The 25,045-nt window shown below is 46.3% G+C and overlaps 3 protein-coding genes across 4 annotated transcripts in view; 1 reads left to right on the forward strand and 2 right to left on the reverse strand.

The window, feature by feature from the left end:
* Positions 1-388: 388 nt before the first annotated feature.
* The window catches only part of LOC136424943 (uncharacterized), a 63,421-nt gene continuing 38,764 nt past the window's right edge, over positions 389-25,045 (reverse strand). The window contains exons 2-4 of one of the 2 annotated variants that reach the window (XM_066413598.1): positions 8,276-8,403; positions 6,891-7,077; positions 389-3,534 (exon numbers count right to left, since the gene is read on the reverse strand). In XM_066413598.1, the coding sequence (XP_066269695.1) occupies positions 852-3,534; positions 6,891-6,928 (2,721 nt within the window). In that variant the 5' untranslated portion in view covers positions 6,929-7,077; positions 8,276-8,403 and the 3' untranslated portion in view covers positions 389-851. The remainder of the gene's footprint in view (positions 3,535-6,890; positions 7,078-8,275; positions 8,404-25,045) is intronic. The other variant, XM_066413597.1, reaches the window with a different exon arrangement.
* LOC136424949 (histone H2B-like) lies at positions 11,157-12,460 on the reverse strand. The gene has a single exon (XM_066413604.1). It carries the CDS (start codon positions 12,148-12,150, stop codon positions 11,812-11,814), a length of 339 nt encoding a protein of 112 aa, XP_066269701.1. The 5' UTR covers positions 12,151-12,460; the 3' UTR covers positions 11,157-11,811.
* Positions 18,209-20,050, forward strand: LOC136424945 (zinc finger protein 722-like). Its single transcript, XM_066413599.1, has 2 exons — positions 18,209-18,331; positions 18,961-20,050. Exon 2 carries the CDS (start codon positions 18,968-18,970, stop codon positions 19,463-19,465), a length of 498 nt encoding a protein of 165 aa, XP_066269696.1. The 5' UTR covers positions 18,209-18,331; positions 18,961-18,967; the 3' UTR covers positions 19,466-20,050.

The raw sequence follows: 25,045 nt of genomic DNA on the forward strand, positions 1-25,045 counted from the left end.
AGCCAATGGGAGCACGGCATTCCAAAATGCGACCGCCTGATTTGCCAATTGAGTTAATCAAGTTATCTTGCATTCCTGGGTCAGCTGCCCTAGTGTTTATACCAAATGTGGCATTGTGATTGCCTAGGACATGTGCGTACATGGCTTTGTTCACACTCTTGGCATATTACTAGTACTTCAGAACTATTTTTTCTAAATTTGTTGCCATCTATCTATCTATCTATCTATCTATCTATCTATCTATCTATCTATCTACCTATCTATCCATCTATCCATCTATCTATCCATCTATCTATCTGTCCATCTATCTAACGTTACCTACCTATCTATCTATCTATCTATCTACCTAAACGAAAACAGGGCACACAAATAGCCAAAGGCATCAAAATTAAGACAAACAACTTTATTAGAGAAACAATAATTTTCCTCTGTGACTAGATGACATTTTGGAACTGTTGCATCCGTCTTGATGCAACAGCAAACAGGCGAACAGCTTCAGTTTCGTTCTGAAAACATACAACGTACTTCAAATTTGCGTTTTTTCCTCCCAGAGCGAATTTTGCTGACAGAATTGTTAGGGACGCTTGGTTTGTGTCTACAACAACAAGGGCACCGTTTCGATCTTTGCAGTTGATCATTTTAGGGCACATGGTACGGTAGCAGTCTTCCAATCATCGATCTGACTCAGCTGTACTTATTTTCTCTCCAAATATATCTGAGACAACGGTGTTTTCTGCCAGCGCTTCTGCGGCTAAGCCGTCGGGAACATTCACGGCAAACACTTCAATGTGTATTCAACAATCGTTACATATATCGAAGAAAGATAATCTATTTGCAGCATATACATGTTCCTACAGTCCAGCTCTAGCTGTGTCCTCACTTTCGTCCGATAGCGGGAATCTCCGTTTAGGAGGTTTTGCTCTGCATCTCCTATCGGATTCATCATCACTAGGCGAAGTAGACAGACTGCCGTTGACCATGCGACGCCTGTCCGGAATGTTTGTCAACCTGACAATGTCCTGGTGTGCCTCGTTAAGACGCCCTGACATACCCCTTCCCAGGACGTTGGCCTCTTGTAACTTCATAACCGGAATGTGTCTGTTGCACCTGAATTTCTTGATAGCAGCAACATTGAGCTTGAATCCCCTCTTGTGGAGAAGCACGGCATATACAAAGGCAATGCAGTTGGTCGTCAGCGTCGTGTTTTCGTTGGAAACCGTTTCAATTCTCTGCAGAACTTGGGTGACCCACGACTTGGATGGGTCAAGAGATTCTCGTTTCAGCCGAGCTCCAAAGTCCCCAGACACTATTGCATTTGCCCGGATGCAGATATCGCGGTAGACGTGTTCTCCTCCCTGTACCCTGAGCAGAAATCCCGCCCTGACGGCCTTCAGTCCGCCTTTCTTTACGTCGACATACGGAAATGTTGTCAGTTCCCTGTCTTGTCGGAGAAGTTCTAACATCTGGTGTCTCAGACTCTCTGCCGAGATTCCCTGTCTGGAGATTGCATCCACCACTGCCTCGAAGCTACAAAACGTCGGTAGGTTGGCCGGGGCAACATCACAGAGCATGTCAGTCACCTTTGCAACGTCTATTTTCCCAGTAACCCTTACCCCTCTCCCCTCAAGCGTACCATCGAACAGGGCATCTATTCCGTCTATGGGTAGTAGGGCTCGCATATTCCTGGACAACATTATTTGGGTGAGTTCAGTTCTAACGTGCGTCCAGTAGATTTCAGCAAATGCTGCTGCCAAGTCACTGCCTCTCTCTGGGTGGTCCTCACAAGTAGTGAGAATGACAGACAATGTTCGGTGCATGCGGCAAAACATGCCGTTGTCATTGGCTGAAAGGAGACGCCATGGAGGCGCGCACAGCACGCCTTCTCGGGCCCATGTGTCGACAAGCCCTTTCTTTACCGTCCATCCGGTGGTGTCGCTGGGTTCTGCGACGGTAGTGAACCCATTCCAAGGACTGTCTGGCCGGATCCCCAAACCGTGGAGATAAGCGCTTTCCCGCCCATCCACCCGCCCGACAAGCAGAAGACGGAAAAGCACTTCAGATATTGCTATGGTAGTTACTTCCAGACGGGAGTGCCCTTGCGTGGTGTCCACGTTGGCCGCGTGAATTGGCTTTGTCAGGTCGGTCAGGGTTCTGTGGGCGAACCGATGGAGGACAGTTGAATGGACCGGTATGATGACTGGTATAGGGCCGGAAAGTTCCCGCCTCAGCGTCGCCACCAGATATTTCACCTGTTCTGTGGCAGCTTCACTTGATAAATCCTCACCATCACATGTCAGCACCACTTCAAAACGTGCATACGTAGCAGGGTTTAAATCCATTGTTATCTCTTCGAGACTGGCTTGTACCGTCCCATCTAGGGCCGTTTGTACAAAGTCGTGTGTGGACTTTGTGGCCTTGTGGAGTGCAAGACCTGAGGCCGCTGCTAAGGTGACTGGAAGCCCGTTTGTCAGTGATTTCGTCCAACCGCTTGACATTTTTGAAGACAGCGGGTTGTATGCTTGGGCGTAGGTGAGATCAAATGTATCGGTTGTCATCGCGCGGGACAGAGCTGCTGCAGGTTTTCTGTCTTTTCTAGTCGTGATGTTGATGACGTCATCCATACCCATTACGTTGTACTTTTGCCAGTTCTGGTTGAACAAGCTGACGCGTAAGTTTCGGTGCCAAAGCGTGGACACGGCACGATCCTGCAAGCCGACTGACACACCTATATGCAGGGCTGATGTTCCCACGAATTCTTTTCGAATTCTTAGGTCGGCGAGGGTCTTAAGCGGATTGACATTAGGAGTGGCATTGACCTCATCAAGCTGAGCGGCATCATTCGCGGTGTTATGTGGCATTTTCTGGCCGAAGCACTCAAGAACTATCCTTACGGCGAAGGGGCACATCTCTCCGTCTCCAGCCGTCAGTTGCGCCAGGGCGCTGTCAAACGCCATGGCGAATTGCAACCAGTCAGCCTTGTACACCCTGAGAGGGATACCGGTGTTAAGTTTCTGTCTCGCTAAGTTATGGAGAAGGGTGTTCGATGTGGGTGCCAGTCTCCGTAGTTCATCCCATGTCCGTTTCAACAAACTCTCGGCACGCTGCGACAGCCAGTTTCCCAGGGTAGAGGAGCCGAGTTCGTCGTAGAAATCTGAGGCGGCTTGGGAGTCTGCATCCCATCTTAAAGATGCGCACAGCAATATATTGGTTCCACATAATGACTGACAAAGAAATGCACCGGGAACATCCCTTCCATACTTTTGAAGTTGAACAGACCTGTAGATCCAGGACGGCGTCATTTTTTCCACCAGTTTTCTGCAGCATTTTGGCTTCCACCTTGTTGCAACAAACACGTCTGATGGAGGGCGAATTGCCTGGAGGGAATTCAGCTCTAGTGTAATGCCGTCGGTGTCTGTCTGAAGCCGAAGGGACGCTGGTTCGGGTGAAATCGCCTCCAAATCTCCTTCCAAGCATTGATGAAGTGAATGGTTTTGTAGGAGACCGTCGTTCGCTCGGACAGCATCGTCGTAATGCCTGCATAAGAGACAAAAGGCACAAAATCATGTTTTAGACGAACTGTGAAATCAGCAAATAACGTAGCCTGGTCACCAGTCTCTACGGATCGGCTTAGGCGTGTTTTACCGGGCCCAGTCTGATATCAAAATTGACCCGTTTCTGTCGGATCGTCTTCTTATAGAGTTTCGCAGCCACCGTAGTTTTGCCGCCACCGTAGAGACTGGGACCGAGTGATTACGGCCCCGATCCCATGCACCCAATGGGAACAGAGTAGACTGATCTAATTATTCCGCTGAGCTCTGATTGGTGCGCAATGTTAGCGCGCGTGTCAGCTGTTCGGTCCCGCTGCTCATTACCATATCTAACATGGCCGCCATCTAAGACGACGAGAGCGTTGCACAAGGCTGCAGAACAATTTACTTCCAAGGCTCTCTTGTTGCTAAGCTAATTCAATCCAAGGCCGTAAACCAACACCCCGAGCGGGCTAAGCTCTCTGGGCGGGCGGGGGTCACTCCCAGGGCCGTAGAGATATCGGAGAGCCGCCGATGCCATGGTATGGTTTCCAGGCTACAAATAACGGCGATCGATGTTATTTTAGGAAGTACTGAAGTGTTGATGAAAAGTTGTTATTCTCTATCATTTTTTTTTCAATTCTAGAGGTCCTTTTCCTTGTAATCAAAATGAAAATTGTTTCTTTGATAATACAGCCGTGAAGTCATGTTAAAACGGCCCCGCACACCGCAATACATTGTACTTCTATTTTTGCGTGACTGTATCCAGTAAAACTGTGAATTTCTGATAAGTTCCTGACGGGCTGTTGAACGCGCGCCACGCATCGTATATGTTTACACCGTGTGCCTTGTACTTTTCTAGCCTTTCTTTATATCGCTTCGCCCGACGATAGTTTAGACTTCCTTTGGATGAAAACTCACACATCCGGCACGCCATGCCGAGAGTTCTATGCTGTTTTCTTTTCCTTCGGCGAGAGACAGTAGTCCGTTCCATCACTCCGGGCGTCAAGACTCCTTACAAGAAAGCTTGTTACGGGAGTATATCACCGTATATCTTTTCGATTTTAAGTTCATTACGGAATCGTACCGCGACGGCGTTGCTAAGAAAACGCTTGTCGCACAATAGTTAGATGAAATTTCATCTGACTTTCACAGCTGCGTTAAACCCGATTGGCGGCCTTTTTACTTAAATTGCGTTATATGAACTAGAAGGGAATGCCATGTGCTCTCGATACGAGGCATTTTTGTGTTTCTTACAACGATTTTAGCTAGTTACTTGATCATATTTTGAACACAGTAAGATTCGGAGGATGGCGGTGCCGTAAAGAGTTAAATTCTTGACGATTTTCAGATTGGGGGCATTTGCATTTCGCCCTCGATTCAATATTAGATTAATACTGAGTCAGAATCGTAGAGTCCTCGACTATAACTGTTGTAAAAGTCTTGTTGGTTTGAAATCTGGTCTGTTTGTCCATGTCTCCCGGGGTCAGCTTCCCGGCTGTTTTTCGCCCAAAGGTTGCGAGGCGTCGGTGCACTTGATTCCAGTGCAGTCCAATTTTAAACACAAGTTACGGCTCTTATATACCTTCCCAGTATTGTCAAAGGATACCTACAGAAACAAACTACCTGGAGACGGACTGAATTAGTAAATGCTATCTTAGTCTGGCGGTGCGGGTCCGGTGTGCGCATGGTGGAACGGGAGTTGACGCCGGTGTTGTGCATTCTTTTTTGGAACTAAAACGATGCCTCTGATGAGGTGACCTCGCGCGGTTTAGAAGGAAGCCCACAGCGGCCTCAAAATTCAGAATAAGTTATATACCACCAGAGAGAAGAGACTTTGGTCTATTCTACGCGCTAAATTTCCTTTTGTTGTGATATCGGGGAAAACGCATGGCGAAGTTCTCACTAAAATCAACTGATTTCAGGTCATGTTATCAAATAGGTGCAGGTACAGGTTGAAAATAGGTCTAAAAATCTGTAGGAGGAAAATGGGAAGCTTGAAAATTATAGATTCAGTTCTACGTTGCAAGTAAATGTCCAGAGTAGATAATCACTAAAACGTCAAACTAGACGCGTTCTATTCTGGACTCAAAATTATGACATGGCTTTTGCGCGGATTGCGGGCATCTGCGTTTCGCCCTCGAAATCTATGACAAGTCATATGCCGACAGAAACTACAGAGTTTGCTCTTTGGTACATACTAGATTTCCTGTTGGTTTGAAATCTACAACAGGTTTAAAACAAGATGGGAAATTACACGAAAATCACCTGATTTCGGGTCGTATTATTGACAGGAAAGCGATAAATCTAAAGAAGCAACAAGTGAGGCTGAAATGATAAACATAACGTAAAAACAGGAAGATATACGGTTATATGCTCCAGAGACAAGCTTTCTTGTAAGGGGTGTTGACGCCCGGAGTCATGGAACGGACTACTTTCTCTCGTGGAAGGAAAATAAAACTGCCTCGAACTCTTGACGTGGCTTGGCGGCTGAGGTCTGTACTTTTAGGTGGTATATAATTCATTATCAATTTCGAGTGTGAAATGGCCTTCCTACAAAATCGCGCGGGGCCACTTTATCAGAGGCGTCGTTTTTATTCTAAAAATGAACGCGTCAGCACCGGCGTCCATACCCGTTCCACAGAGCGCACGCCAGACCCGCACCGCTATCTTTATGTACCAGTAACCTTAAAAATAAGATAGCCTTTGCGAATTTTGTCCGACTACACGCATCTAGTTGCTGTAGGCCCTCTTTTGACAATACTGGAGAGGCATTTCCGTACCGCAACTTTTTGTCAAAGGTCGACTGCACCAAAATCAACTACACCAACGCCTTGAAACATTTTGGCGTAAAACAGTTGAGAAGGTGACCTCAGTAGAAATGGAATTACAAACACTTCCAGATTTCAAACCAACAAGATTTTCAGAAGTTATACTAGAAGATTGAACGATTCCGGAGCGGAGCGATTCGAACTGCATAGAAAACCTGTTCGGTTAAGCACATGGCGTGCCGGCTGGGCAAAAAAGCGGCAAAATGTAGGGGTTAGGGATTTGGCAGAATTTCGGCGGCTTAAGCTTCTTACGACGATTTTTCGAAATACCAAGAGCTAAAGTACGTCAGTGAAAATTGAGTGTTTTCGTTTCGTGCCGTAATATCTTAACGCTCCGTCGGATGATATTACAAAAACAAAAACGTGAATTTGGCAGAAATTCGGCGGGTTCTTTCGACGATTTTTTGAAATACCAAAACGTAAAGTACATCAGTGAAGATTGAGTGTTTTCACATTATGCCGTAGTATCTTAACGCTCCGTCGGATGTTAGTACAAAACGTGAAAATGCAGATTGACAAAATGCTTTCATACCTTTTCTCGAAGGGGCCTTCGTTGGACGAGTCGTCCATCAGACAGGTGGTTTGGAGCCGGTGTCTGGACGCACACTGTGCCTATTTCGGTATGCGACTGGTTTTTAAGGCTGACGTTAGAATAGCCCTCAGACTTGCCGGCGCCACATTAACGATGCATTTGCTAGATTCCCACGAGGAGGCGATATCTGCAGTAGAACAATATAACGGATAATTTGCATTGGAATGCATTAATTCGCAATTCTCACATCGTTAGCGGCTAAAACAAAACCTTTCACATCTTGATGTCAGACGGGAAAAACAAAGCTAGGCCTTCCCACAGTCCGGACGGATAGGTATGCATGTACACATTTCACCATAGAACTTACACGTATTGAATAAAGAAAAAAGAGATGGTACAAGCTTCCAGCGTTTCCTTTATAATTAATGTACGGGAGACTACAAGAGTAACGCTGGGCAGTTTGCGGGCAAGTAAAGTATGAAAAGAAACGCAGAAAACATAACGAGTACTAACGGCCTCATTTTCCGTTCCTGCAGACAGCCTGGTCGGGACCCGGTTCGGAAATGCGGCCACAGCCGGCCAAATACCTGTACGCTTTAGGCTAATAGTGAATATAATGATCTGGCTAATGGCTAATCTGTAGAAAGTGAAAGCCTTACAATAACGCAGGAATCATAGCGTGAACGATAGAGATCTTTGTGCAGATTTTGGTGGCCCTGAAAAGGGCCGGTGTATTCGATTCTGGGTGTGCTACATGAACATGTGCCGCCTCCTACACACATCTGCCTTATCCGATCTCAGCACTCTTGGCCTCGCAAGAAAGAATGGACACCGCCCAAAAGCTGCGTTTCTTTCGCCTTTTCAAAGAGTACGTTGCCGTTTTCAAAACGCCTTTACCCCTTCCTATGGCGAAAGCTTTACAAGACGTCAAGACAGCTGACAAGCCTCCCATGCGCGTGACCCCGAAAATAATCAAACTCAAACTCGACCTCTTCCCAAGAAACATCATACTCAAGCCGTCCCGCCGTGGAAACAAAAACTGTGCCTAGGCATTGGTTAAAGACAGAAAACAGGCCCTTTTCAGGGCCACCCACTACTATAAAGAAAGGACTGTCTCTTTCACTTTCTCCACCTGTCATAGAGATGTGACTAAATAAACAACGATGTATCAGGGTCACTTGTTTCTTTTCCGTGGCTGTCGATATGGTAAACTATATCCTACCATGTTGCGATAATAACGCCCTGAGATTAAACAAGTAAAATCCCCTTTTTAGTGAATATTTCTTCTACAATAGTTCTTCTACAACTAGTGTACGAAAAAAAGGAACTTGAATAAATATTCAAAGCAAGCGTTAGTTACTCTTTGCTGATATTTCTCACCTCACCTGTATTCGATTCTGGGTGTGCTACATGAACATGTGGACGTCGAAATGATGATCCAGTGCAAGTACAAGTACCGTGAATGTAACGTTAGGGTGTTCAGCCCTCAGAGATATCATCGCCAGGAGGAAGTCTGTGGATGAGTTAAAGATGATCAGTTTGTACGATCTCTCCCACAAGGTGATGCCGAATAGACTGAAGGAGAAGTCGGCATTCAATTCAACGAAATCTACTTCGAGTGAGTTGATGACATCGCTATGTAGGCCTAGGTTGTTGGCTGATATCAATAACGAAATCAGCCAGCCCTGCCCGCTCGCAGAGATACTATCCTCGAGGTAAAACATCTAGGATCGAAAGTGCCACTGAAACAACCATGCCATAACGACAGATTTGAGTTCCTTGGGGCGTGGCCAAAATTGAGCGTATGGGAGAGGGCGGGGTCAGCGGCGCGCCGTAATGTCGGAGATAGAGACTTGAGAATGTATGCATGTACACATTTCACCGTACAGAACTTACACGTATTGAATAAACGAGCAAAGGCGGAAATTGTAGAAAATATCAGTTTGTGTACAAGCTTCCTACGTCTCATTTATATGTGACGGTCTCTGCTAATGCATCGGCCGGACTGTTTTGCGTGAATGAAAATTAACACAATTCATATCAATAGTATACACAAATGATTTATTATTGAAACTTTTCGTTTGCGTTTTGTTTTACTTTTACATCATACTTTTCGTTCCCGCAAAATGCCGGGCCGGGCCGCGGGTTGGGAATAGTGACCTTAGCATACAGAGGTTAGTAATGCTAGGGTCACATTTGGTAACCGGGGCCCGACCGGGCTATTTGTGGAAACGAAAAATCAAAGTGTGTGTCCATACATTTGCACAAGCTACGCTCTTGAATAATTTTGGGTACGTTTTGTGTTTTTGTTGTCTTTTATATCATACTTTTCGTTCCCAAAGACTGCCCGGCCGGTCCCCGGTTTGGAAATGTGACCCTAGCATGAGCAGGGAGCAGCAAACAAGCGGTACGACGAGGGGAACGGTAAAAGCTAAACAATTGCGTCTCCAAAAAAGCCCGTTGAGAAGGGTCGTGTGTTCCTCCTTCTAGCCTATCTTTACATCGCTTCGCCTGGCGCCTACATTCTAACGTTTCTGTGGATTTTCATTTGGCGAAAATATAAAATATTGCTGAGCGAAGTCTATGTAATGCTACACACAAAGTAAAACCCTAACAATAGCAGCGTGAACGATATATCCTTTTGGCGGATGTGGGTGGCCCTGAGAAGGGCCGGTTTGTTAGATCCGATCCGAGCGCCGTCCAAGTCTTCAAAATGATGAGCCAGGCCCGAGTACCATGAAGGCAACATTAGGGTGAGAGGTTTTCAGAGTTGTGATGGTCTGGTGAAAGTCGAGGATCGTGTAAAAGATGATCACAGCGTACGATTTCTGCCAAATGGTGACGTCAAATAGGGGGATGGTGAAATCGGCGTCCATTTGAACGAGATCCATTTCTAGTTCATACAGTAGCTGAGGTAAGCCTGGTGTGTCCGCTCTTATCAAAATCGACCCCATCCAATCTCCCTGCTCAGCCGGCTGGATAAATTCTATGTTCATCTTGGACGGCCAGAAGACGATACTGGAATTCATGGGGGAGGAGCGCGTGTTTTCCGAACTTACGTGGTAACGGATTCAACCAATCAGCGCGTACAGCCAATCAGAGAATACAGAATTCCACAGCCAATCAGATTGGAGGCCGCAAAAGTTCGTGCATCTACTTGAAACGGAAAGGAGAAACACTTCTCTGACTCGCAACGAGCACTTAGCAGTATGTCAACTGCGGGAAGCTCTCCCTCGCGAAAGAAGCGGCGACTCGGCGGCAAGACATTAGAGGACCGCCGCTACAAGGGCAAGCTGCGCTGGCTGCATATGTCGTCCATGTATGTCGCCGCCTCCTACACACATCTGCCTTATCCAATCTCAGCACTCTTGGCCTCGCAAGAAAGAATGGACACCGCCCAAAAGCTGCGTTTCTTTCGCCTTTTCAAAGAGTACGTTGCCGTTTTCAAAACGCCTTTACCCCTTCCTATGGCGAAAGCTTTACAAGACGTCAAGACAGCTGACAAGCCTCCCAAGCGCGTGACCCCGAAAATAATCAAACTCAAACTCGACCTCTTCCCAAGAAACATCATACTCAAGCCGTCCCGCCGTGGAAACAAAAACTGTGCCTAGGCATTGGTTAAAGACAGAAAACAGGCCCTTTTCAGGGCCACCCACTACTATAAAGAAAGGACTGTCTCTTTCACTTTCTCCACCTGTCATAGAGATGTGACTAAATAAACAACGATGTATCAGGGTCACTTGTTTCTTTTCCGTGGCTGTCGATATGGTAAACTATATCCTACCATGTTGCGATAATAACGCCCTGAGATTAAACAAGTAAAATCCCCTTTTTAGTGAATATTTCTTCTACAATAGTTCTTCTACAACTAGTGTACGAAAAAAAGGAACTTGAATAAATATTCAAAGCAAGCGTTAGTTACTCTTTGCTGATATTTCTCACCTCACAAGGGAAACAGTGATCTGAAACACAGATAAGGCAAATTCCTGTGAACAGGTTTCGGCTTCGTCACAGACATTCCTGGAAAGATTAATCCATTTCTTCTACTGTGAACAGGTTGAGGCTTGACGCCACGCCAGACATTCCCGCCAAGATTATCCCCTTTCGTCTCACGACAAAAGCAGGTTTCGAGATTGTTTGCTGTCCGACAAAAAGATGGAGGTCGGAGACAGGTCGTCACAGAATTACCTGCGAGGGACGGCGAGGCGAAATGCTTGGGCCTATAAAGAGCTACTTTTGCCTGGAGACACGGCAGGGGATATTTCATCTCACGCTTGTCCCTGCCAAAGAAATGGAGAAGACAAGAATGTTGAGAAGTCGGCAAGGCCACGGGCAGGAGTAAAGTCTCGAAGTGTTTGGGAATTTTTAGATGAGCTTCTATCGCCTAACTAAAATTCTTGGACATTTTCAGGGACGCAAACTTTATGCTTCATGCAACCTGTCAGGACAAGACTAGGATTTAAACCCGTGTTATCTCTACCAAAAACCCCGGCCCTTTTCAGGGCCACCAAACTACCCCAAAACGGACTGTGTTCGTGTCACTTTTCTTCACTTTGCACATTCAAACATTGTATGACAAAGGACGATGACCGATAGTTATGTTCTCATACTAAAACTATTCCGAAACTCGCAGACCTTGTTATTCTGTTTGAGACCTTGTTATTCTGTTTTGTTGATAAGAGCGTTGGTAAGAACGCTTTAAAACTCCAAATGCAGTGTTCTTGTCTGTCTGTGCGATGAGATGGGCCAATTGGCCAGGCTTACTAGTGTAGATACATATTGTAAGGCCGGTGGCATGTGGTGTTTGGACATATTAATAACAGTGTACGTCCTGATTTGAAGGCGTGATGCTACAGCTCTTTATTGAAGATGTGGGTGGCCTTGAAAAAGGCCGGGGTTGTCTCGAGCGGCGCTGATAGACTCACTTGGAGCTGGCGTACCTTCTGACGGCCTTGGTGCCTTCGATGGCGGAGAACTTGGCCAGTTGGCCGGGTAAAATCAGCCTCACGGCTGTCTGGAGTTCCCGGGGGCCGATTGTGGAGCGCTTGTTGTAGTGAGCCAGGAGAGAAGCCTCGACAGAGATCCGCTGTAAGATGTCGTTCAGAAAGGAGTTCACGATGGCCATGGTCATTCTTGAAAGTCTGGTCCCGGGGTGCATCAGTTTAAGGACCTTGTTTACGTAGACATCGAAGGTTGTGTTCCTTCTCTTTCTTCTCTTTCGACGCTTCTTGTCTCCTGTGACCCTGGGTTTGTCGGACATGGCGATGGCGCTCGGGTTTCAGACAAGAGTGAATGCGCTCGTGCAATGATTGATTTATATCAGATCTCCATGCAAATTCATAGTGGATCAACATGCACGGACGTGGTAGAAAGCATTACTTTGTTTCCTAACTTTACGGTTTAAATCCTACCTTTTCACACTTTCTTTGCTTTTTTGTTTTCTTTAAACATGATCTCCCTTCCTCACGATTTCTTTGCTATTTGGGTTTTCTTTCTGCCGTTGTTGGTGTGTGATGCAGAACTGTATGGCGTGTGCATGCGTTGCACGTGGGTATTGAATAAAGAAACAACGGCGGAAATGGTAGAAATTATCAGTCTGTTTACCAGCTCCCTGCGTTATCTTTATAACTAATCAAAGAGAGAGTACAAAAGTGCCGCCGGGCAGTTTGCTGGAAAGAAAAGTATGATACAAAACACACAAAACATAACGAATACTAACGGCCTAATTTGTGTCTATTTCTGGGCATACTCTGTAAATCACTTTAATATAGCGGCAGGAAAATATAGCGGTTTGGGGAAAAAGGAGTAGGTCATGGCACTTAATTTCAACGGTTTGAACAAACATTACTGTCTCAAATATTAGTGATCAAATATTAGCGATGATGAAATTTCAGCGGTTGACTAGTGACAGTTAAATTAGCTAAAATTAAGTTACAGCTAACAAATCAAGAATTACAGTATACTTTTTTTTCCGTTCCCGCAAACAGCCCGCGCCGGCCGGCCACAGCCAAATACGCGCACATATAATGTAGGCTATTCTGTAGAAGGTGAAAGCCTAACAATAACGCAGCAACAATTACAACATCGTAGCGTGAACGATATAGATCTTTTATTGCGGATGTGGGTGGCCCTGAAAAGGGCCGGTTTCTTCATGATGATTAGCCGAGGCCAAGTCCACGTGGTGGTGATATCTTTTCACTGATCCTGCATACACTGGTCGTGCTGGATACGTGTGTCTAGAATGAGTGCTTCTCCTTCATCTATCCGTCTTGATGCAACAGCAAACAGGCGAACAGCTTCAGTTTCGTTCTGAAAACACACAACGAGCTTCAAATTTGCGTTTTTCCTCCCAAAGCGAATTTTGCTGACAGAATTATTAGCGACGCTTAGAGTGTCTACAACAACAAGGGCACCGTTCCGATCTTTGTAGTTGATCATTTTAGGGCACATGGTACGGTAGCAGTCTTCCTCTCTTCGATCTGCCTCAGCTGTACTTATTTTCTCTCCAAAAATTTCTGAGACAACGGTGTTTTCTGCCAGCGCTTTAGTGGCTAGGCCTTCGTCACCTACATGGTCACCATCTTGCGATTGTCTGTTAAACTCGACAACGCGTGGCGGATACTGAAAGGATCCCCGCGGAGATAAGTCTCTCCTCCGTCGAACGGCTTCGCCGTAGCTATAGGCCGTCCTGTCGTTTGTCGCCCTTTGTTCTATCTGATCACCCTGTCCAGTGGGATTCTGCTGGCTTTGCGATGTTGTTTCTCCAACGCCGCCCCGAGGAACGTCCACCTGTACTTCTTGAAGATTTTGATCGACGTCGATAATATAGGCCGTCCTGTCGTTTGTCGCCCTTTGTTCTATCTGATCACCCTGTCCAGTGGGATTCTGCTGGCTTTGCGATGTTGTTTCTCCAACGCCGCCCCGAGGAACGTCCACCTGTACTTCTTGAAGATTTTGATCGACGTCGATAATATAGGCCGTCCTGTCGTTTGTCGCCCTTTGTTCTATCTGATCACCCTGTCCAGTGGGATTCTGCTGGCTTTGCGATGTTGTTTCTCCAACGCCGCCCCGAGGAACGTCCACCTGTACTTCTTGAAGATTTTGATCGACGTCGATAATATAGGCCGTCCTGTCGTTTGTCGCCCTTTGTTCTATCTGATCACCCTGTCCAGTGGGATTCTGCTGGCTTTGCGATGTTGTTTCTCCAACGCCGCCCCGAGGAACGTCCACCTGTACTTCTTGAAGATTTTGATCGACGTCGATAATTTCAGCAAGGTTCACGGGTTCAAGCGGGGGTTCAATTAAGGATTGAGAAGGAAAGTGGCAAACAATCTGTACACCTCTCCAGCCTCGAAAGTTATCATGTACTGCGTTGACAGGAACGTATTTAGCGGCCATCAAACGGGCAAGCTGACCACTAAATCGCCTGTAACCGAGATCGAGAGGCCATGTATTGTCGTCAGCCTTGGACAAAAAGTGTCGGTATGACTGAAACAGGGAGAAACTCCGTGAAAAATCGTGCCAGTGTCCTGTGATGACTACGTGTTTTCTAAACCACGTTTTTAGACGAGGGCAAGGTACAGCTCTATGCTTCATATTCCGGCCTGCAAACGTCGAACGCTAGACACCACATAAATAAAGCTTTCTGGATGGCGTGCCAGACACTCTAAGAAATAATGTGGCTATTCGCGACCGGTGACCGCGACCGGCGCCAGTAAGACCGATCCTATAGCCCCGCCTACCTCCGTCAATTTAGAAATACAAAATGAAGTTATAATATATGCAAATTTTGGACGGACATGTAGACGGTGTCTCATTGGTCGAACTGCTGATTACCATGCCACTATTGGATGAAATTTTATGCGCTGTCAGAACCACTATTTACACCAATCGTGTCCAAGTAAGACTTCGGAGTTACTTCTCTCAAAGCGTCGTGCTCGAACGCGAGCAAACAATATCAGAAAGCAGATGATGGGGTCTAGATCAGCACGAGGCACATCTCATATTAGAGATGTTCTAAACGGAAGGCGAAAACGAAAAGTCCCGCTCCCGCTTATGAATGAGTGGCTCAGAGATTGCCTAATTTTTACTGGCGATTTGGAGGATTTCGTGACGACTTCCGAGCTGAGGCAATCCCATCAGTCATATTGCGAACTACGCTCTGATCATGACTCACAGACGGAAGCCATGCTGACGAAGAAGCGGTTCGAGAGACAAGTTGCATCTGCGCTGGTGTCAAAAAACAAGCGTGGAGACGCAATCTTAGTCACCGCCAAAAAGCTTCGAGGAGGTGAGAGAGGCTATTCTGGAATACGGTTTGCCAGGCCGACCAGACATCCATCGCTGACCACGCGGGAAGAAATGTTAAGATACATCAGTATGCCGGCCACGGAGAGACCCGTTGCGTTCCGTCCCGCCCTCGTCAAGAAAGACTTCAGGCCGGCAGGGCTCTGCGCAATCGCTACGGAAACCATACGCCGAGGTAGTATAGTTTCTGAGTACAGAGGAGAGAGAATCGCCAATTCAGTAGCAGTCCAACGCCTTGACTCTCTAGAAGAAGGAGACCATGCCAAATTACTTTGGGTTTATACAGGCGCGGCAGTTTTTGTCATCGATGGCAATGTGTCCGACAGCAATCCGGCAGCGCTTATAAACCACAGCCGAAATAATGCAAATCTGAAACTTGCTATAGTGACGGGAGGCGATCCAGACCCGGCAGTTCTCCTACTAGCTAACCGTGACATTTCGGAGGGAACGGAACTCTTGTTCGACTATGGCGAGAGACAAGGCGCCGATTTCCTTCGTAACTCTCAAACCTTGCGCCCGTCCGTAGACTGATACTGAAGAACCAGCCCTTTGAAACCCCGGCCCTTTTCAGGGCCACCCACATCCTAAAGAAAGAATTATATCGCTCACACATTCACATTCGTAATGAATACATCTGTTATTACCAAACAAGTGGAAATGAATAAATGCTGATATCTGTATTAATGGTATACGGTGGTACAGGTGTGTGTGTATTTTTTTACTGAGACGAGCGAAAGAAAGGCAGTGCCCTTCGTTCGCCTATAGCTAAGTATAGCGACCTTCTCTACCTCCGGGTACAAAATTAGACACAGGCGGCAGAAGGCAAGGGGCGCAAGTTTCTTGTTGCGTCAGCTTTGTTTGGTGTAATAAGAACGTGTGCAGACTTTTATTACGTCAAAATTCACTTCTTTGTTTTCTTTCATGATCATCCTGTTGTTTTTGTTGTTGTTGTTGTGTTCCAGGACATAAGTTCTGTACTGTCTTATGTCGCCTGCGATCCCAGGTTTTTCGGCGTGTGCGTTGTGTGTAGTCTAGTCGCTGACGGCGTGCTTGGCCAACTCGCCCGGCAGCAGGAGTCGCACGGCGGTCTGGATCTCGCGGCTGCTGATGGTGGAGCGCTTGTTGTAGTGAGCCAGTCGAGAAGCTTCGTATTGAGCACCTTGTAGATGTAGACGCCGAAGGTTTCCCTTCTCTTTCTCCGCGCGTCTTGTCCCCTGCGGGCCTGGCGGCTTTTGGCGGCTTTTCCGCTTGTCGTCTCGGCCAGGCCTTTATATGGGAGAACAATGCAAATTTGGGGATTGTCTAGTCTAAGGTGCGGACGTGGTAGAACTTCTTCTCACCGAGAGTGAGCTCTCTCTATTGGTTCGCTGGCTGAAGCCGTGAATCCATCGGCGGGGTATAAATTGTTTGGACAGGAGATAATGCCTCTTCATTCCCTCATTCTTTCTGCCGTTTGACGTAAATCAATCGACTACTACAAGATGTCTGGACGTGGCGAAGGTGGCAAGGCACGCGCAAAGGCAAAGAGCCGTTCTTCCCGGGCGGGTCTCCAGTTCCCGGTCGGTCGGGTGCAAGGGAAACCCACGCGCGGCGCGTGGGTGCCGGCGCACCGGTGTACCTGGCGGCCGTGCTGGAGTACCTGACGGCCGAGGTCCTGGAGCTGGCCGGTAACGCTGCCCGCGACAACAAGAAAACCAGAATCATCCCCCGTCACCTTCAACTGGTCGTCCGCAACGACGAGGAGTTGAACAAGCTTCTTGGCGGCGTGACCATCGCACAGGGCGGCGTTCTGCCCAACATCCACGCCGTGCTTCTGCCCAAGAAGACCAGCAAGGCTCAGTAATTAAAGAAACTGAACCCCGGCCCTTTTCAGGGCCACCCACATCCTCTCGAAAGAACTGTGTTCTCTTCACACTGAATCAAGTGCCTGCACAATGCAGATATACGAATAAAATTACCCAAATACGACATATCCCAGTCCAAGATAGCTGACAGACAATTATCGCAAAGCGTGAGCAAGACCGATCATACAAGTACAAGAAATGACCGCAATACGGTGTCGTTTAATGCTAGCTGACCTATATGTATATTATACGCGTGTACAGGTTATGTGTTCGCGACCGAATGCACGCGTTCACATAACATTCTCTAACGTTGATAAAGTCATTACACTGTCGGCTGAATTGATTTGCGTGTACAGGTATAAGTTGTGTGTGTGTGTGTGGGGGGGGGGGTGATGTGCGAGTGGTGTGTAATTGTATTTCAGGCGCAACAACTGCGTCTGTTTAAAGAAAGGTGGAAGGATATAGATCTTTCTGGGATATGTGGGTGGCCCTGAAAAGGGCCGGGGTTGTTGATGTCCTTGGGCATGATGGTGACGCGCTTGGCGTGGATGGCGCACAGGTTGGTGTCCTCGAAGACACCGACCAGGTAGGCCTCGCCGGCTTCCTGCAGGGCCATGACCGCCGAGCTCTGGAAGCGCAGGTCCGTCGGGCCTGTAGCGGTGAGGCTTCTTGACGCCGCCATTAGCAGGGGCGCTCTTGCGCGCGGCCTTGGTTGCCAGCTGCTTCCTTGGGGCTTTGCCACCGGTGGACTTACGGGCGGTCTGCTTGGTACGTGCATGTCGAACGAACGGGTGAACTTCGTCTACGCTCAAGTCCAAGACATTAAAAGTAGTCGTCGAGCGGTGGGGAGTGAATTTATGAGACCCGCTAATCAGATGCCCGCAAATTACAATTGGTGGGCGCCCGGACGTCTGATTGGTTCCCTGGCCGAAATCTGACGTTGCGATTGGTCAGTGCACAGAGATGCGCTTGAGGGCGGCGTTTGCTGTTGATCAGTTGATACAAAAGAAGTTGTAATATTCAATTAGCGCAATGAGATCTGCACGCGCTGGGACTAATTACATAATCACTGGTCATCATGATTTGTCAGACAACTGTTTGATTATGTAACAATAGCATTGTTGATATAGCTAATTTCACGGATAAACAAAGGGCCCGCTTCTACATAAAATGGTCGTTGAAGTTCGTAGTCGACAGTACCTGATTCGATTTCAAACGATTCGGAACGTTTTCTAGCCGTCTTCAAATAGCCAAGTTTTTTTTCATCTCGTCATCTGCTCGTCTGATCTGGTAAGTACTTTCAATGTCTACTTTATCGCTATTTAGTGCTACGCCAGATAGTGTGCCTAACTTATTACGTTGGTGATGAAGTTTGGTAAATGTAAACTAGAGTTCCACAAACACATTATCTTCGCCAAATAATCAAGGCTTATTATGGAAAGTGATTTATATTTACGTGCCACAAAGGTTCGATATGGCAGTGTTGAAAGTTGATCTGGCACGTTTTTAGGTGTTTCTAGTCAGGCTTTCTATTTTGTCCCTATTTCGTTATGTCGCCAACCGTGTTGAACAACAATGCTTAAACTGAACGCGTCAAAAACCAGCAGGACCCACACCTCTGCTTGGAGAAAAGTTTATTTATTTGACCTACATGTACGTTTATGCAAGGCTATCTGTTTACATGACCTGACACTGTCCCATGTCCCATTGAAAGGCAGTTGGTTAACAAACTTTCCTTACTAATTATGCAAATTAGCTCCTTATTGCAAGATAATAAGGCTTGAAGTGTGCTATATTCTAGCCTTGACCGGAAAACTTTTTTCTGTGAAATAACGTGTACCATGTTGTGAAAAAACTTTGTGCTATGTAGTAATGCCTACCTGATCGCTTTCAATAACAAACTTCTGAATCTATTCCAGGTCAACAATGTTCGTTTGCGAGCATTGTGGATTCTCCACTCCAAGGATGTACAACCTGAGGGTCCACATACGAAACCACACGGGTGAGACCCCGTACCGCTGCAAGGATTGCGGCAAGCAGTTCAGCACGGCGTCTTCCTACATCTATCACAAGAGGACGCACAGCGGCGAGAAACCCTACCATTGCGATGCGTGCGGGTCGCACTTTAGAGACCTCAGTGCAATAACAAAGCACATGCGGACTCACACGGGGGAAAAACCTTACGTGTGCCAGGAATGTGACCGAGCCTTCGCAGTTAAAGGCAACCTTTCGCGCCACTTTCGTACTCACACTGGGGAGAAACCTTACACATGTGAGGAGTGCGGCAGGAGGTTTGCAACCTTAGGAGCATTGGAGGTGCACATGAGACTACACACCGGAGAGAAGCCCTACAGATGTGAGAAGTGCGGCAAGCAGTTCAGACACGGTGGCAGTCTCCACCGGCACGCCAAGACTTGCCACTGAATATAGACTGATTGTTTCTTGCAACGTTACTTTATGTTCATTGTTTCACGGTCTCCAGTCGTTCGGTTTGAAATGAAGTACCGGTAGATAGGGAAATATAAGGAACGTTGTAACATTCACAGTAGATCAGAACTACACAGTAGAAGCAAATACATTATATAGCGTGTTTTATTCCTTGAATCTGTTAGCTGAAAAACTCCAGTTGTTCCAGAGTTCCAGTTGTTCGGTTTGAAATGAAGTACCGGTAGATAGGGAAATATAAGGAACGTTGTAACATTCACAGTAGATCAGAACTACACAGTAGAAGCAAATACATTATATAGCGTGTTTTATTCCTTGAATCTGTTAGCTGAAAAACTCCAGTTGTTCCAGAGTTCCAGTTGTTCGGTTTGAAATGAAGTACCGGTAGATAGGGAAATATAAGGAACGTTGTAACATTCACAGTAGATCAGAACTACACAGTAGAAGCAAATACATTATATAGCGTGTTTTATTCCTTGAATCTGTTAGCTGAAAAACTCCAGTTGTTCCAGAGTTCCAGTTGTTCGGTTTGAAATAAAGAGTTGTGTTATTTCCAAAATTCCATTTGTCGTGATATTCCTTGCCTATGTCTGATTTGGGAATGTCTAGTCAGATGTAATAAGTGGTGACATGAATGCACAAATTGGTAAGGACCAAATAACAGACTAGTATGTCTAAACACGATATTCCAGAAACGTAAAGGAAAGCTGTGGACATTTTCGTATCCAAATGGCACTAGAGCGCAGTTGGACTACATCCTTGTAAACAGAAAGTGGGTAAACAGTGTAGAGAATTGTGAAGCCTACAACACATTCAGTATCTCAGACCACAGAATAGTGTCAGCTGAAATATGCCTAAGCCTACGTTGAAACGAGAAGCCAGCAACCAAATGCCCTCGCTATGACTGGTCCTCCCTTGCAGATCCAAGTATAAGCTACAAATATAGTGCACTGACATTAAGAAACAGAGCCAGTGTGGCGGATACCTGTGTAAAGTAAACAGGTGGTGATACAGCCAGTGAGGCGGATACCTGTGTAAAGTAAACAGGTGGTGATACAGCCAGTGAGGCGGATACCTGTGTAAAGTAAACAGGTGGTGGTACAGCCAGTGAGGCGGATACCTGTGTAAAGTAAACAGGTGGTGATACAGCCAGTGAGGCGGATACCTGTGTAAAGTAAACAGGTGGTGATACAGCCAGTGAGGCGGATACCTGTGTAAAGTAAACAGGTGGTGATACAGCCAGTGTGGCGGATACCTGTGTAAAGTAAACAGGTGGTGATACAGCCAGTGAGGCGGATACCTGTGTAAAGTAAACAGGTGGTGATACAGCCAGTGAGGCGGATACCTGTGTAAAGCAAACAGGTGGTGATACAGCCAGTGAGGCGGATACCTGTGTAAAGTAAACAGGTGGTGATACAGCCAGTGAGGCGGATACCTGTGTAAAGTAAACAGGTGGTGATACAGCCAGTTAGGCGGATACCTGTGTAAAGTAAACAGGTGGTGATACAGCCAGTGAGGCGGATACCTGTGTAAAGCAAACAGGTGGTGATACAGCCAGTGTGGCGGATACCTGTGTAAAGTAAACAGGTGGTGTTACAGCCAGTGAGGCGGAGACCTGTGTAAAGTAAACTGGTGGTGTTACAGCCAGTGAGGCGGATACCTGTGTAAAGTAAACAGGTGGTGATACAGCCAGTGTGGCGGATACCTGTGTAAAGTAAACAGGTGGTGATACAGCCAGTGTGGCGGATACCTGTGTAAAGTAAACAGGTGGTGTTACAGCCAGTGAGGCGGATACCTGTGTAAAGTAAACAGGTGGTGGTACAGCCAGTGAGGCGGATACCTGTGTAAAGTAAACAGGTGGTGATACAGCCAGTGAGGCGGATACCTGTGTAAAGTAAACAGGTGGTGATACAGCCAGTGTGGCGGATACCTGTGTAAAGTAAACAGGTGGTGTTACAGCCAGTGAGGCGGATACCTGTGTAAAGTAAACAGGTGGTGATACAGCCAGTGAGGCGGATACCTGTGTAAAGTAAACAGGTGGTGATACAGCCAGTGAGGCGGATACCTGTGTAAAGTAAACAGGTGGTGATACAGCCAGTGTGGCGGATACCTGTGTAAAGTAAACAGGTGGTGTTACAGCCAGTGAGGCGGATACCTGTGTAAAGTAAACAGGTGGTGATACAGCCAGTGAGGCGGATACCTGTGTAAAGTAAACAGGTGGTGATACAGCCAGTGAGGCGGATACCTGTGTAAAGTAAACAGGTGGTGATACAGCCAGTGAGGCGGATACCTGTGTAAAGTAAACAGGTGGTGATACAGCCAGTGAGGCGGATACCTGTGTAAAGTAAACAGGTGGTGATACAGCCAGTGAGGCGGATACCTGTGTAAAGTAAACAGGTGGTGATACAGCCAGTGAGGCGGATACCTGTGTAAAGTAAACAGGTGGTGATACAGCCAGTGAGGCGGATACCTGTGTAAAGTAAACCGGTGGTGTTACAGCCAGTGAGGCGGATACCTGTGTAAAGTAAACAGGTAGGTACTGGCCTGAAGATACAAACAAACTAAGCATTACAGCCGGTGGCCATGTATTTACGGCAGGCCACAATGTTATGTCAGTTAAACCTTTCACCAAAAGACAACCCAAACTGACTTAACCGACCTCATCGTGTAACCATAGCCCTAGGTCTTAATCCTAACCCTAACCTTAACCCTAACCATTCTTCAAACGGGCCAAACTTGGACTCATTCAAAAGGTCTTTTGGCCAGGAGTTTGAAACTGCAGACAGATTTCAAGTATCGTGCTTTGTTATCGAGTTATGAGACTTTAAAAGTTAACCCTAACCCTAACCCTAGGTCTTATTCCTAACCCTAACCCTAACCATTCTTCAAACGGGCCAAACTTGGACTCATTCAAAAGGTCTTTTGGCCAGGAGTTTGAAACTGCAGACAGATTTCAAGTATCGTGCTTTGTTATCGAGTGATGAGACTTTAAAAGTTAACCCTAACCCTAACCCTAGGTCTTATTCCTAACCCTAACCCTAACCATTCTTCAAACGGGCCAAACTTGGACTCATTCAAAAGGTCTTTTGGCCAGGAGTTTGAAACTGCAGACAGATTTCAAGTATCGTGCTTTGTTATCGAGTCATGAGACTGTAAAAGTTAACCCTAACCCTAACCCTAGGTCTTATTCCTAACCCTAACCCTAACTGTGAAAGGGTGCTTTCCGGGTTAAATCCACCCAAGCGATAAAGTTTTTGTATCAGAAGGTAGGTACTGGCCTGAAGAAACAAACAAACTAAGCATTACAGCCGGTGGCCATGTATCTACGGCAGGCCACAATGTTATGTCAGTTAAACCTTTCACCAAAAGACAACCCAAACTGACTTAACCGACCTCATCGTGTAACCATAGCCCTAGGTCTTAATCCTAACCCTAACCTTAACCCTAACCATTCTTCAAACGGGCCAAACTTGGACTCATTCAAAAGGTCTTTTGGCCAGGAGTTTGAAACTGCAGACAGATTTCAAGTATCGTGCTTTGTTATCGAGTCATGAGACTGTAAAAGTTAACCCTAACCCTAACCCTAGGTCTTATTCCTAACCCTAACCCTAACCATTCTTCAAACGGGCCAAACTTGGACTCATTCAAAAGGTCTTTTGGCCAGGAGTTTGAAACTGCAGACAGATTTCAAGTATCGTGCTTTGTTATCGAGTCATGAGACTGTAAAAGTTAACCCTAACCCTAACCCTAGGTCTTATTCCTAACCCTAACCCTAACTGTGAAAGGGTGCTTTCCGGGTTAAATCCACCCAAGCGATAAAGTTTTTGTATCAGAAGGTAGGTACTGGCCTGAAGAAACAAACAAACTAAGCATTACAGCCGGTGGCCATGTATCTACGGCAGGCCACAATGTTATGTCAGTTAAACCTTTCACCAAAAGACAACCCAAACTGACTTAACCGACCTCATCGTGTAACCATAGCCCTAGGTCTTAATCCTAACCCTAACCTTAACCCTAACCATTCTTCAAACGGGCCAAACTTGGACTCATTCAAAAGGTCTTTTGGCCAGGAGTTTGAAACTGCAGACAGATTTCAAGTATCGTGCTTTGTTATCGAGTTATGAGACTTTAAAAGTTAACCCTAACCCTAACCCTAGGTCTTATTCCTAACCCTAACCCTAACCATTCTTCAAACGGGCCAAACTTGGACTCATTCAAAAGGTCTTTTGGCCAGGAGTTTGAAACTGCAGACAGATTTCAAGTATCGTGCTTTGTTATCGAGTCATGAGACTTTAAAAGTTAACCCTAACCCTAACCCTAGGTCTTATTCCTAACCCTAACCCTAACCATTCTTCAAACGGGCCAAACTTGGACTCATTCAAAAGGTCTTTTGGCCAGGAGTTTGAAACTGCAGACAGATTTCAAGTATCGTGCTTTGTTATCGAGTCATGAGACTGTAAAAGTTAACCCTAACCCTAGGTCTTATTCCTAACCCTAACCCTAACTGTGAAAGGGTGCTTTCCGGGTTAAATCCACCCAAGCGATAAAGTTTTTGTATCAGAAGGTAGGTACTGGCCTGAAGAAACAAACAAACTAAGCATTACAGCCGGTGGCCATGTATCTACGGCAGGCCACAATGTTATGTCAGTTAAACCTTTCACCAAAAGACAACCCAAACTGACTTAACCGACCTCATCGTGTAACCATAGCCCTAGGTCTTAATCCTAACCCTAACCTTAACCCTAACCATTCTTCAAACGGGCCAAACTTGGACTCATTCAAAAGGTCTTTTGGCCAGGAGTTTGAAACTGCAGACAGATTTCAAGTATCGTGCTTTGTTATCGAGTCATGAGACTGTAAAAGTTAACCCTAACCCTAACCCTAGGTCTTATTCCTAACCCTAACCCTAACTGTGAAAGGGTGCTTTCCGGGTTAAATCCACCCAAGCGATAAAGTTTTTGTATCAGAAGGTAGGTACTGGCCTGAAGAAACAAACAAACTAAGCATTACAGCCGGTGGCCATGTATCTACGGCAGGCCACAATGTTATGTCAGTTAAACCTTTCACCAAAAGACAACCCAAACTGACTTAACCGACCTCATCGTGTAACCCTAACCCTAACCCTAACCCTAACCCTAACCCTAACCCTAACCCTAACCCTAACCCTAACCCTAACCCTAACCCTAACCCTAACCCTAACCCTAACCCTAACCCTAACCCTAACCCTAACCCTAACCCTAACCCTAACCCTAACCCTAACCCTAACCCTAACCCTAACCCTAACCCTAACCCTAACCCTAACCATTCTTCAAACGGGCCAAACTTGGACTCATTCAAAAGGTCTTTTGGCCAGGAGTTTGAAACTGCAGACAGATTTCAAGTATCGTGCTTTGTTATCGAGTCATGAGACTGTAAAAGTTAACCCTAACCCTAACCCTAGGTCTTATTCCTAACCCTAACCCTAACTGTGAAAGGGTGCTTTCCGGGTTAAATCCACCCAAGCGATAAAGTTTTTGTATCAGAAGGTAGGTACTGGCCTGAAGAAACAAACAAACTAAG

This window comes from Branchiostoma lanceolatum, chromosome 19 (assembly GCF_035083965.1).
Source record: "Branchiostoma lanceolatum isolate klBraLanc5 chromosome 19, klBraLanc5.hap2, whole genome shotgun sequence".
Taxonomy (NCBI): Eukaryota; Metazoa; Chordata; class Leptocardii; order Amphioxiformes; family Branchiostomatidae; genus Branchiostoma; species Branchiostoma lanceolatum.

What these genes read in the sequence shown, in the direction of transcription:
- LOC136424949 (XM_066413604.1), bottom strand. Translation starts at nt 12,150, where the DNA reads ATGTCCGACAAACCCAGGGTCACAGGAGACAAGAAGCGTCGAAAGAGA.
- LOC136424945 (XM_066413599.1), top strand. Translation starts at nt 18,968, where the DNA reads ATGTTCGTTTGCGAGCATTGTGGATTCTCCACTCCAAGGATGTACAAC.